This window comes from Notamacropus eugenii, chromosome 5 (assembly GCF_028372415.1).
Source record: "Notamacropus eugenii isolate mMacEug1 chromosome 5, mMacEug1.pri_v2, whole genome shotgun sequence".
NCBI classification, from domain to species: domain Eukaryota; kingdom Metazoa; phylum Chordata; class Mammalia; order Diprotodontia; family Macropodidae; genus Notamacropus; species Notamacropus eugenii.
Genome location: NC_092876.1, coordinates 227,004,781 through 227,018,646, shown reverse-complemented (window position 1 = coordinate 227,018,646; position 13,866 = coordinate 227,004,781). Strand labels below are relative to the sequence as shown.

At 36.4% G+C, this 13,866-nt stretch overlaps 1 protein-coding gene across 1 annotated transcript in view; it reads left to right on the top strand.

Annotated features, from left to right (window-relative positions):
* SCN9A (sodium voltage-gated channel alpha subunit 9) overlaps positions 1–13,866 on the top strand; it is a 190,472-nt gene that overhangs the window by 112,355 nt on the left and 64,251 nt on the right. Inside the window, exons 12-16 of the mRNA XM_072612196.1 lie at positions 2,066–2,425; positions 4,994–5,126; positions 5,783–6,021; positions 10,264–10,437; positions 11,646–12,002. Of these exons, the coding sequence (XP_072468297.1) occupies positions 2,066–2,425; positions 4,994–5,126; positions 5,783–6,021; positions 10,264–10,437; positions 11,646–12,002 (1,263 nt within the window). The remainder of the gene's footprint in view (positions 1–2,065; positions 2,426–4,993; positions 5,127–5,782; positions 6,022–10,263; positions 10,438–11,645; positions 12,003–13,866) is intronic.

Genomic DNA, 13,866 nt, shown 5'->3' with positions numbered 1-13,866 from the left:
CATTGTTGATGTACCATGTGTGCAGATAAATATATGAGAACAAACAGAAAGTTTAAGTAAAGTATTCTGGAAAAAATGGAGAAGGAACAGAAGACTTGCACCTGGTATAAGAAAAGGGTTCATGAAGGTGATGAGTTCTGAGTTGAGCCTTGAAGAATCTAAACAGGTAGAGAGACAAAGATGCAGTCGATGTTAGACAAAGGGGAGGACCTGCACCGATGCCAGCTTGTCATGACCAAGTCAGGGACTGGAATATAGAATATGTGAGGGGTGTAGGGTGTGTTCAGGAAGGATCAGTGATGGGGTGTAGAGTGTGTTCAGGGAGGACCAATACCTTTGCTGTGATGACTGCTGAGCCCTTTTTGAGGCTCTTTCCACCTTTGGTGTCCAGCCGTTCCACCCAGCTCTCACCTGTGGCTCCAAGAAACTGCAGCATGAGCAGTGGTCACACTCCAGTAAATCACTTCAGCAGATGGGCCAAACCAGGTTGAGGGTAACCAAGGGTTCTCAAATCCATTGGTGGGTTATCCCAAGCATGTGAAGACTTCCTCTGATGCAATGGGTGGACGAGAAAAATTTGTTCCAGTGTCCATGAAGGCAGATGAAGCAGGCAATGCGGAGTGCTTAGAGCTTGGTTAGACACCAAAGACGCCAAGGTCATCCATTGCATCTTGAGCCATCACCAACCATCTTGACTGTCCTGCCACTGGATTGTGATGACTCTGGAGGAGAGAGTGAGGCTGATGACTTCGGGCAACTCTGCCTCATTTAAATCCAATTATGCATGAATCAAAAGACATCACCCCTCCCCCCCAAAAAAGGAAAAAAATATGTGAGGGGGAATAATGAGAATTAGACTGTAAAGGCAAATTAGACTCAGACTGAAGAGAGCTTTACATGCCAGATTATTGAGTTTACTTATTATCTTATATGTAATAGGGAGGCATTGATAGTTTTTTTTGAGGAAGAAAATGACATAGATCTGTTCATCAGGAAAATGATTTAGTAAAGTGTTATACAAAGGATGTATTGAGGAAGGAATAAACTAGAGGCAAAAATACAAGGTAGAAAATACTGCTGTAGTCCAGGTGAGAGATGGTATGAACCCGAACAAGGATAATGGCAGTGTGATTCTCTAGAAAGAAGGAGATGCGTATGAAAAAATTATAGAAGAAGAATTGAAATAATTAGACAGATGGTTGGCTATGGAAGGTTAGAGAGAAGGAAAAGTCAGATAATTGAGGTTTTCAACATAGATGACTAGGAGAATAATGGTACCTCCTCCTCCCTCCTTCTCTTTTCTCCTCTCTCCCTCTCTCTCCTCCTTCTCTCTCTCTCTCTCTCTCTCTCTCTCTCTCTCTCTCTCTCTCTCTCTCTCTCTCTCTCTCTCTCTCTCTCTCCCTCTCTCCCTCTCTCCCTCTCATCTCATCCTCAAGGAACACACAAGCCAAATGAGTAGGAGAAAGACACATAAAACACATTAAATTGAGAGAAGTAGAAGAAAGGATCTGTAAGATAACTGAAACAAGGCAATATATAATTACAAAATGAGTGGTGTGGACAATGTGTTTCTAGTATGGAAGGAAAGACTTCTTTGAACTGGACTGATCAGGAAAAACCTCATGTAGCTGAGTTCACAAGAATTGTTTTTTAAACTCAGAGACCATGTAATGTTGAGAGGAACCTTAGATTTGAAGGCAAAGAATTTGAGTTTAAATCTGGAATCTGCCACTTAACCGTGTGTGGCATGAGTAAGTAATTTAAACTGGTTTGTCATCTCCAAAAGGTAGAGAATGGACCAAATGATCTCTGAACTCTCTTCCAACTATACATTTATGATACTATGAACTCTGCTCATCATTTCTTTACAAGAGTTATTTCCTAGTGCTAGCTAAAAAGATTTCTGATTTTGGACCTTTTTTTTCCCTAATTCAGTGAACAAGGATGTGCTTTTTGTATCAATAATTTTAAGTATAAAAATTATGTGCATATGTGTGTGTAAGAATATGTGTGTATATAATTTTAAGAACTTCGGAAATATTTGTGGATATTTGTTGTCTTTCAGTCCCCCCTTAGCATCCGTGGCTCCTTGCTATCTGCAAGACGCAGCAGTAGAACAAGTCTTTTTAGCTTCAGGGGTCGAGGAAAGGATATCGGATCCGAGACTGACTTTGCCGACGATGAGCACAGTATTTTTGGAGACAGTGATAGCAGAAGAGGCTCTCTGTTTGTGCCACACAGGCGGAGTAGTAACATCAGCCAAGCCAGTAGGTCTCCTCGGAAGCGTCCAGTGAATGGCAAGATGCACAGTGCCGTGGATTGCAATGGTGTGGTGTCCCTGGTTGATGGTCCTACAGCTCTCATGCTGCCTAATGGACAGCTTTTGCCAGAGGTGATAATAGATAAGGCAACTTCTGATGACAGTGTAAGAAAGTTTTGAATATTCCAGGCATGACAGGCCAATTACTGTTGCATCAACTGATTAGTCTGCTGATTGGGCCTTCTTGAGAGTCATTGCTCTGCACAATCCCAGGATCTTGCAATGCCTTTGTTTTAAAAAGCCATTAGCCCTCAGTCTTTCAATAAGCACCATAGTTCTTAAGTAGACAATTCAGCATACTTGTAAAATAGAATGATATAAATATGAGATAAAACAAAATACTTAATCAAATGTCTAAATAACAATTTAATGATGAGGGAAAGAAGGTAGAGAGTCAGACTTTTGGTTTCATCAGTGCATGGAACTTCCATTGTGGAAATTCCCTTTACTGGTAGATCAACAGTTTATTAGGTATAATTTTACAGCTGCACAGGAGCACTGAAAAAGTTAAGTAACTTGTCCACAATCACACAGCTAACGTCTGTAAGAGGCAGAACTCAAACCTACGTCTTCTTGACCTCAAGGTTGACTATTACGCCATATTACATCTTTTAATATTTAAAATTTATTATTGTGCTACTTCATGATAATATGAAAGTGTATTCGAAGCACATGGAGAAGGTTCACTGAATTTAGTTAGAGGATCTAGGTTCGAATTCTGGCTCTCACACTGTTTGACTATGAGTAAATCACTTAACTTGTCAAAATCTCTACATCTTTCAAGTGGGGACAATTATGTTTCTATGACCTCACATGGTTTTTTGCAAGGAAAGCACTTTACAAATCTTACAGTACTATAAAAATGTGAACTATTATTACTATTGAAGAACATCTAATGCTAATGCCATTGGAAGATAGCCACTCAACTTTCAACTTTGAAAAAAAGGAATTTAAATCATTTCCCAGCTTCCCAATGTCTTTATTTTATGTCTGGTTTCCACCACTTACATCTAAGAATTTAATTGCTTTAGAATCTCCAAGAAGAAATTTCTTTCCCTAGAAATATTCCAGTACATGATACAATGCATTGTTCCCCCTAAAAATAAATTATAAGCATTTTTCCTCTAGGGTTTTCTAATTGAGAAAACCCAAGAGTAAAATAATTAGCTATAGTGCTCTATAGTTCTCAGTGCTACATAGCGCATCATTAAATATCAGAAATAACTTTGACCAAGAAAGCAAAACTTTGTTTACTTACTTGCATTTATGTTGCATGTTAGTAGATGATGTTATACTCCTAGCAAGATTAAGCATAAGGAAGCACAAATATATCTAATGATTTTATTTATCACTACATGGATTACCAGATTGCAATACGCATGTGTTCAAGTGGCTTATTATACATTTTTATCAATTTAAAAGAAAATGTTAATATGCCACACTCAAAATAATATACTTCCCTTGTGGTTCCTTTTGAGCTTTTAACACTATTTTAACACTACTCATAAAATGAATCAACTAAGTGTTGATTCATTTGATTTAAAAATAACACCCTGAGTTTATGAATATATTTTAGGTAGAGTATGCCCTGCATGCTTACATGATATGGCTTATGATAGCTTTTTCCTATTAATTTTAAATGTCTAAGGTCAGACTTTTTTGGTTTATTGTATTTTTTTATTTTTGGCTTATTAGGATGGGCATAACCTCTAAAACATAATATTAACCTTACTTATAATTGCGTGATATTATCTTTTTTGTTATAAATGAATTACAAATTATTTTCCATATAAATATCTTATAAAAATAAGTCCTACAAAATTATTATAAAAGTAGAAATATAAGGAACCATAAGGAAGATATTCTGTGACTTCTATGAAGAATACAATGAATACGAAAAGTCTGGCATGGTAGACTGCTTAGCTCTGAAAGTGCATGAGAAAATAACATAACCTTTCTGCTTGAATCACAATTTGTATAGAAGAAAATGTGTATTAGCACAAAGATATTATTTGAAACCTTTATTACCACTAAATTCTACAATTTTAGAAAGTTTAGCTGAAGGGTTATGTAAATAGAGAAGTTTCTGATCCTTTTCCTCACTATAACTCTATAGCTAAATTTGTAGAACCACAGCCTAACATTCCCTGTACTGCTCAGTTGCTTGGGTTACTCAGCCTGAATAGGCTTACTTGACACATGTAGAGACATGTGTGATGCATATAATTGTAGTGCTTTGTATATCTTTAGAAAATTGCTTTCTTGCCTGCAAAGATGGATTCTAAGATTCAGGCTTAGCTATATTACCGCTCAAACAACCTCTCCAAGAGGCAAATCAAAAAATCACAATAGCCTTTGTGAGAGGACCCCACTGATTCTGTTAATTCAAGAGGGAAAATACTTAAAAATCATCAAGGATCCTCTAAGACTTCACTATCCCTGTCCCTCATCCTTTTGTAAAACAAACCAGTGAACAAAAATAAACATGCACCTTTTAGTTATTTTCTTTTGAAAATACTTTGTAATCTTTCCAAACAAAATTATTTAAAACCACTGGAGATAAGAATATGGAGATGGTGAGGGCAAATTAGATTAAACTATATTAGTAGGACCTATCATTACAGTTAGTAAGAAGTTAGAGATGAGGTGCTAACTCTTCAGATTTCTTTGCAGGGTGGGACAACTAAAATAGATTCAAATAAAAGACGATCGAGTTCATACCACATTTCTATGGACATGTTGGATGATCCCACTGTCAGACAAAGAGCACTGAGCATAGCCAGCATAATAACAAACACAATGGAAGGTATGTGATAATATTGACCTTAAAGTTATCAGGCATTTTTCTCCATTTTTAAAATAAATCAAAACCAACTATAACAGTAGCATAAAGTCCCATAAATGGGACCATAGTAAAAGGAAGAATTCCATGAAAATGTAGTGTTTGAATACCATGAGGCAACACCAAAATAGAATCATCTCTTTTATCTGTAAATTAAAATGATAAGAAAGGAGTGTTCAAATCAAAACCAAGTAACTTCCCAGGATTCTTTCTAACCCTTTGATTCTGTGACTCATATGTGATTTTTAACCCAATGAATAGGTTGGATATAAAAATAGTTCTTGGCTAAAGACTCTATCTTTCTATGTATTTGAGTATTTTCCACTGAAAGATTTCTTAATTCTCATATTCATTACCATGTAATGGTATTTTCCTGAGGTAGATGCACTTGTATTTTGTTTTCTGTTTGGGGTTTGCCTTATTTATATCCCGTTAGGGAAAGAATGTGATACATGGGCCTTTATGGCATAATACTGTACTTAAATTGGCACAGCACTATTTGGTCTGAAAATTCTAAATCAGAACCTGGTTTCAGTTGTGTTTCAAAATATAGAAGCTGAATAATGAAGGTACAAAATAATAAAATATCTGATTTTATTTGTCACATTCTTTCTCTCTAGAACTTGAAGAATCCAGACAGAAATGTCCACCTTGGTGGTATAAGTTTGCTAATACTTTTCTCATCTGGAATTGCTCACCACATTGGTTGAAGTTCAAGAAGTTTGTTCATTTAATTGTGATGGATCCATTTATTGATCTTGCCATTACTATCTGTATAGTTTTAAATACACTGTTCATGGCCATGGAACATCACCCAATGACTGAAGGATTTAAAAATGTGCTTTATGTGGGAAACCTGGTAAGTCTTTCCCAGTGTCCATTTGTCACTTAAGTATAGCTTTTCACTATGATCATTACCCTTATCATTTTATTTTTGTAATTCAGATAGATCTACAGTATTAAGTATTACAAATCTTTTGTTTAATGTATCCATCATTCATAGCCCTGTGTTCTTCTGATGGAATTCACATCTATTAGTATTGTTTAAATGTGTTGAGCACCAGTATTGAGCTGTATTCATAACTATCAACATTGACAGACAGATTTGGAATCTAGTCTTTTGATTGAGAATGTTTGGTTGCTTACTAACAAAATTTTGAAATGACAGCATTACAAAGATTTATCTCTGAATGTTGAAGGCAATTCTGCTAAACTTTAAGATTTTAAAAATGTTTTTTAATTGTATTCCTGAACACTGTTTAATGAATGAGTAGAATTATAGCATCTAATGTGAAATGGTACTTCCATAGTATTCTGCTCCATTCAGACTAAATCTGGAATACTCTGTTCAGTTCCAAATCACTCCTTTGGCAGCACAAGCTTGGGGAATGCTCTGAGGCAGTTGGTGAATCACTCTGAGGATAGTATGGGGCAAGGAAAGAGTAAGATGAAACAAGAATGCAAAGTCAAATTGTGGAAAGCCTAGAATATCAGGCTAAGTAGCCTGAGTTTTATTTAACAGACAGTAGGATGAAAGTCATTGGAGTTTTTTGAACAAAGAGAAGGACACAAATCTGTGAATGAGGAATTTTAACTGGGGAGCTTTGTGGAAGATATATTGGAAGGTTACAGGACTGGAAGAGAGAGCAGATGAAATAAGGGAGAGAATATAGAAATAAGAGAGGACTGGGCAAAACTATGGAGAGTACTTCCATTAAAGGAATGGAAAAAAAGCATCAAGTGGGAAAAAAAGATTCAAAAGGAGCATTCAGGTAGTGGAAGGAACAAACCAGAAGAGTATTTTAGAAGCAAAAAGAAAGCACTATTTAGAAAGAGGAGGTGTTTGATATAGACAAAATGCTACAAATAGACAAAGAAGGGTGAAGATTAAAAGGATAGTTGAACTTATCTCTTAAGAGATCGTGGGTGAATTCTGAAAGGTAGTTTCAGTTCTGTTTTGAAGAATAAAACACATCTTGTGAGGTGTTGAGGAGTAATTAGGGAGTTAGGAAGAGCATTGGATGTGGCCAGAGACCCTTTGTGTTATTTAGTTTGTCTCAAGAATAGGGGAGACCTGAACAAGAAGTCAGGAGAGAGGAAGAATATGAAGATGCATGGAGAGAGATGATGAGGGAGAGAATAAAATGATCATGAAGGAGAATAGAATGGAAGCCAAAGGCAGAAGAGATTTTCTTGGTAATGAGAAGAGTACATTCTCCTCTGATACAGGAAGGGAAAAGATGGGTAAAGAAACAGAATTTTGAGATACACTAGAGATGTGAAGAAGAAACGTACATCAGTCTAATCTATACATAGATTGATAAGGCAAAATTGAGAGGTTGATAAGATTTAGAACAGTCCCTAGGGAATGTGACTGGGAGTCAAAAATTGAAGAAAATGACTACAGAGCAGGAGTGAGGAGTCAACTGAATTTATATAGCACATATTTCTTTACAAGGGACAATGACAGCACAGTTATTACTTTCTCTAAGAATGTTTTATGGCCTGAATGGAAATAAGAAGTCAGATTCCGGGGGAAACTCATGGTCGAGGATGAGCAAAAGTTCAAAGGGTAAGTGATTATAATTGAATTCAATGAGGTCATGAATGGTTAGGGAAGCAAATGAAGTAGGCATACAGGGAGAAGTAGAGAGACTGATGAGCCCAGTAATATTGAAGAGTAGATTCACTGGAATCAGTAGAAAGCCAAGAGGTTGTGATCAAACAATAGAAATTCATAGTTAAGGATCTTGAAGATAGTAGAATCCAACAGACAGTGAAGTCTAAAATACACCCATGTTTATGTGTGACTAAAGGGGATGGAGATGAAAATTGTTATTGGGAAAATCTAAAGTCAGAGACTTAGGAGGATTTTTGGTAAAGGACAGATTGAGGGGAACAGACAGTTCAGACATGTGATGTCATCATTGTACACAACTCTCAGTGTGGAAGTCTCCTCCGACAATGTTGAATGACAGCATATTTCTAACATATGACTTAGAGACTGACCCAAGGGCACTAGCAAGGCAAGTGGATTGCTTGTAGTCATACAGGTAATATGTTTCAGAGGAAGGGTTTGAATCTAGGTCTTCATGACTGCAAAGTTAGTCCTCTATCTGCTCTGTCATATTGCTTCTCAATTAGAAGGTTAATCAACATTAATATTAAAAATTGTTGAAGATTATTGTAGAGAATGGGATCAAAAGGAAAAGAAGGCTGATAGCGATGTTCAAATCAATAAGGAAAGATATTTTCCTAGAAGACCCTGAATGGTATGTGACAATAAGAACTGGTAGAAGGTAGTGTGATTGGATTGCATAATTTTTAAATAAGAAAACCATATTCCTGATGGCAACAGAGGGAGAAAGGATATACCTACTTCTCCTCCTGGTCTCATGACTTGAAGGATGTAAGAAAGGTTTGGAATATTGCATATTCTATGTTGTCTTTCAGGAGAAGCCACACTTCTGTTCTTTCAGTAAGGTAGCAGTATTTCTTGAAAAGTTTGAGACTAAAGTCAAATTTCTTTAGTGTAGAAGGATTCCAACGGTCATTTTGAAAGGTTCAGTAGTAGGGGTTATTCTGGCAAATGTTTAATAACTGTTTCTCTGAGGGGAAATGTATACACTTTAAAATTTTATCTATATTATTAACATTTTTCCATCAATTTCTTAAGTCTAAACAATCAACATAGCAATAAACAAAGCCCTGTAGTGTTTGCTGATTTCCAAGTTATAAACGCCCACATTGAAAACTTAGTCCCATTTCTAGAAGGTTCAAGCTAGCTCTCTAACTCTAGCTCTGGCTGAGAGACCCAGAGCACACTCCAGGAAGAGTAAGGTTCATATGTAAAGATATATGGAAAGAGATTGGAGGGAATGAACCAACCTTTTAGTATTATACTAACAGTGGATGCTAGGAATTAAAGATTAATAATAAATGCAGGAGTAATGCTGAGTAGGTAAAAAATGGCTAACAGAAAAGATTTAACCATTAAGCAGACCCAGAGTTCCAACTTGAGTGCTTGAGAGAAGAAATAGTGACACCTACAGAGCTTGATTCTCAGGATTCACAGATTCCTGATGGGGAATGGAAAGAAAGAATTCTATTAATATTCCCACAGACCTTGCTCCTTCAGCTACTAAGTATAGACATTCTGGCCCTGGGGAAAGGCACTTTCCAGTCCAGCTGACTTTAGGGGCATCCTTTCTGAGTACCTAAACAGCCCTAAAACTCAACATTGGGGCTGTGACAAAAAAAAAGAGAGCAGATTTGTCACTGGCACAAATTTACCAAATCACAATTATGAGCTTCATGATAAAAGTGTCTTTATAAATTTTTTTTCTTAACCTCAGCTTAAGTGATTTGCCCATTGTCACAGAATTCATGAGTCAGAGGCAAGACTTGAACTCTATGTCTTTTTTTATCTAAATATGGCATTCTACTATTTCCCTTTTTTATATTAAAATCATGAATTAATGATGTCTTACAATGTGCTTCTTTGTCGGAATTTGGTAGTCTTTTATTTTTTTTCTCCCTTCTACAAATTAATCTGTTAATAAGTAATTTGTCACAGAAATGTTCTTTGGAACACTAAAGATACATTGGAAGATAGTGTCAAATGTTTGTCACTCTCAGTCAGAGGGAGGCAGTGTAATACAATGGAAAATTCACTGAATCTGCAGTCAGAAGATCTAAATTCAAAGCTAGCCTCTGTTACTTATTATCTGTGTGATTTTAGGTCAGTCCCTCTAAATGGAAGTGTCAAAGTGGATGGCCTTTGAGGCCTTTTCCAGCTAAAGAGCTAGGATCCTTTTGTCATTTTCCAGAAAGACTGCCTAATTCACACCAAAATTGTGTATACTTTGTTGGACATTAAATCATGACAGAAAATTTGACCATCTGTAGTATAAAGTCTTTTTGGTTTTGGGTTTTTTTTCCCCCATATGGGGGTAGTGTGAGGAGTAGTGTGAATACTTTCATGACCACTGTGTGTATACCAGTTGTGTGGAGTCTACTCAAGAAATAATTTCTGCCCTTTATTAACATAAGAAGGTATGGATGCTTCTGGTACTAGAATAACATGTTGGTTTGCCTTTAGGTCTTCACTGGGATTTTCACTGCAGAAATGGTTTTAAAGCTCATTGCCCTGGATCCATATGAGTATTTCCAAGTAGGCTGGAACATTTTTGATAGTGTTATTGTGACCCTTAGTTTAGTAGAGCTATTCCTGTCCAATGTGGAAGGATTGTCTGTCCTCCGTTCATTCAGATTGGTAAGTACAGACCAGACCAACATTTTTATTCTACATTTGAGAAGGAAAAAAAATAAAGTAGCATTTGCCCAGCCTTTGAACTTTGTTTTACATAATAAAATGTTGTGACTTTACGAGATATGGGAAAAGTGAAGGAAACTAACGAATAATGTATATGAAAGTGAAAATACAAAGTTAATCTTAAAGTTTTAAAAAAACCCAAAGCCTCCAATTTGATATTTGTGCATGGGATAGAAATCAGTCCCATAACACTTTTTTTTTAAGATGGGATAAGGAGTAAGTTATACTGCCCAGCAAACATTAAGAATTTATTAAGTGGGATCTATGTGCCAAGCACTGTATCCAGTAAGTGTTAGAAGTTGAGGGATGGCCTGAATGAACAATAAAAAATATTTATAGCTTTTATTATTGTATGTATTAGGAGCAGTTGGGAAGCTAATAATGCCTCCTAAAATAGCCATTACATACCATAAAAAAACTATTGTTTCATTACTTATAAAATTATTTATAAAAATGGCTGTTGATCTTTGCCCCAAACTGAATGTTATATCAGTACATCATCATATCAAGCTTCTATGATTCCATCAGTGTAGAAACCCTCTAACACTGATCATATCATAAGATCAAAATTACATAGTCCTAGAGTTTTCTGAGACTCAGAGAGGTTAAATTACTTACTTGCCCTTGATCAGAGAGCAAGTTTCACAGATAGTGCTTGAACCTCAGTCTCTCTGACTTCAAATTTGTCATTATATCCTCTATGCCATATTGTGGCTAAAGGACTTTTTGCAAGGGAATATAGGTGAACAATGTTGACATTATTCCTTAAATAAAATTCCACTCCTAAATGCTCTAAATTTCTATCTTATAGAAAATAGTGTTACAATATGAATATTGAGAATCAGTGAGAAATTTCAGTGAGTCATGCTGATAAAAAGCTAAAGTTGACTTTGATTTTCTTATTTTATTTTTAATCTCTTATTTTTAATTACCTTTAAAAACAATTTAATATTCCTTTTTTTTAAATTTGGAGTTCCAAATTCTCTCCCACCCTCTCTCCCCTGTCCCCCACTGAGAAGGTAAGCAAATTAATATGTTATATGCTGACTTTGATTTTTGAACTTGTACTGATTGTAATACTGAGATTTTAAAAAGAAAAATCTTCATCTTAATTGATATTGATGGTGCTTTGTTTGCTTGTTTTTTAGCTACGAGTTTTCAAGTTGGCAAAATCTTGGCCAACGTTGAATATGCTGATAAAGATCATTGGCAACTCAGTAGGGGCTCTGGGTAACTTGACCTTAGTGTTGGCCATCATCGTCTTCATTTTTGCTGTGGTTGGCATGCAGCTCTTTGGCAAGAGCTACAAAGAATGTGTCTGCAAGATCTCCGATGATTGCGTACTGCCACGCTGGCACATGAATGACTTTTTTCACTCCTTCCTCATTGTGTTCCGGGTGCTGTGTGGAGAATGGATAGAGACCATGTGGGACTGTATGGAGGTTGCAGGTCAATCTATGTGCCTCGTGGTTTACATGATGGTCATGGTGATTGGAAACCTAGTGGTATGTAATCAGAAGACTTCAAACATTCATTCATTCAAAAAACTCACATAACATTCCATGGTATGCTGTTATTTTTATGATGTTGAGTTCTTAGTATTCAGTATTCTTTAAGCTAGGTTGACTATAGGTATGTTAATTGCTCTTGTTTGTAACAGTAATAATTTATATTTATACAACAGTAGAATTTACAAAGCATTTCTATTACAAACATTCTGTTATCTACATAATGTAAGTAGTATTCTTCCCATGTTGCTGATGAATGTGGCATTTAAAAAGTTCAAAAGACATAGTTTCTGGGTAATTTAACCATTTTACTAAAGAGGCTAGCATGTTTATTAATAAAAAAGAGGTTGGTAGCACTCTCCATTGCCAATAAACCCTTGTGGTTGGTGGCCTTACGGTTTATATGCCCTTAAAAGAGCAAGTGTTTCTGAGGGTGGTAATCAACTCTGATTGGTTAACAATTAATGAGAGAATGGATATTATTATGGGAGATGGGCTGTATTACAGTAAGGGTCTTAGGGTATATGAATTCACCGAGGTCTTGGTCAAAGAGACCTAACAATTTCCATTTCACCTGTCTGACAAAAGGGAGAATCTATATTTTTTCAGACCTGTCTGAGTAGACCCAGTGAACAGGAATCCTGCCATTAGACTAAACTTAAAATTTATTTTACTGTTTGATTGGATCGTAGCCCGGGTAAGTCTTTGAGCAACATTTCCCATACTGGTTGGCTTCTGGATGACTAAATAGAAAAGGGGGAGAAAAAAACCTTGATCCTAGTTTAAAAAATGAATTATTAATACAAGAAAGAAATAATTATTTCTCTCATGAGGAAGTTGTGACTCAGGGTGTGAATTTCTCAAAATCCATAACTACTATGTGTCAGGGCTGAGATGCAATGCAACCTATGTATGATTCCTTTGACTCAAAGTTCCATTAGCCTTCCCACTATAGCATTCTGAGGCAAAACTATCACTTTATCTAGTTAAAAATAGTGGCATCTATGACATGAATTCTTCCTGTAGCTTTTACTTCTCATTGGTGAAATTTTATTGTTGTTAAAAATGAAAATGGAAAAAAGGCAAAGGATATCATTTAGGCTTATCAGTTGTTGTTCAATCATGTCCAACTCTCCATGACCCCATTTGGGGTTTTCTTGGGAAAGATAATGGAATGGTTTGCCATCTTCTTCTCCAGCTCATTTTACAGATGAGGAAACTGAGGCAAACAGGGTTCAGTGACTTGCTCAGGGTCACACAGCTAGTAAGTGTCTGAGGCCAGATTTGAACTCAGGAAGATGAGTCTTTCTGACCCCAGGCCTAATCCCTACCTACTGTACCCTAGCTGCACTCAGACATCAGTACTTCTGTGAGAACCTTAATGATTAGACTACATCATCTTTCTTTTATGCTTGCATGTTGCTCCTTCAGACCTTTCCTCTCCCTTCTCTTCTTCTTCCTGTTGAGACATTTCAAGCTAATTCCCATGAAGAACTAGGACTAGATTTCCTTCTACCATGAATTCCTCTCCTCCTAGCTTGCTGGTGCCATATGAAGTTGACTCACTGTCTCAGCTTGCCTTCAGCCCCCTAATCAAACAATCAAGTTGCCCAGCTGAGCCACAGGGAATTTTAATATTGAAAGTATCTCTTTTGATATTACTTATTCCCTGCCCCTCTCTAAGAGACTAAACATGGCAGAACCTCTACGGTCATTTTACTGGCATTGCAAGGAGAAGGTCTGCATGTAGACAGAGCTTTGATGTATTTATGTCTATCTCCAATTGATGTGTAAAGCATTTACTGGTGTTAGGGTTTTGTCATTAACAAATGCCTTTCCAGCAATTATTATTGAGGCTGAG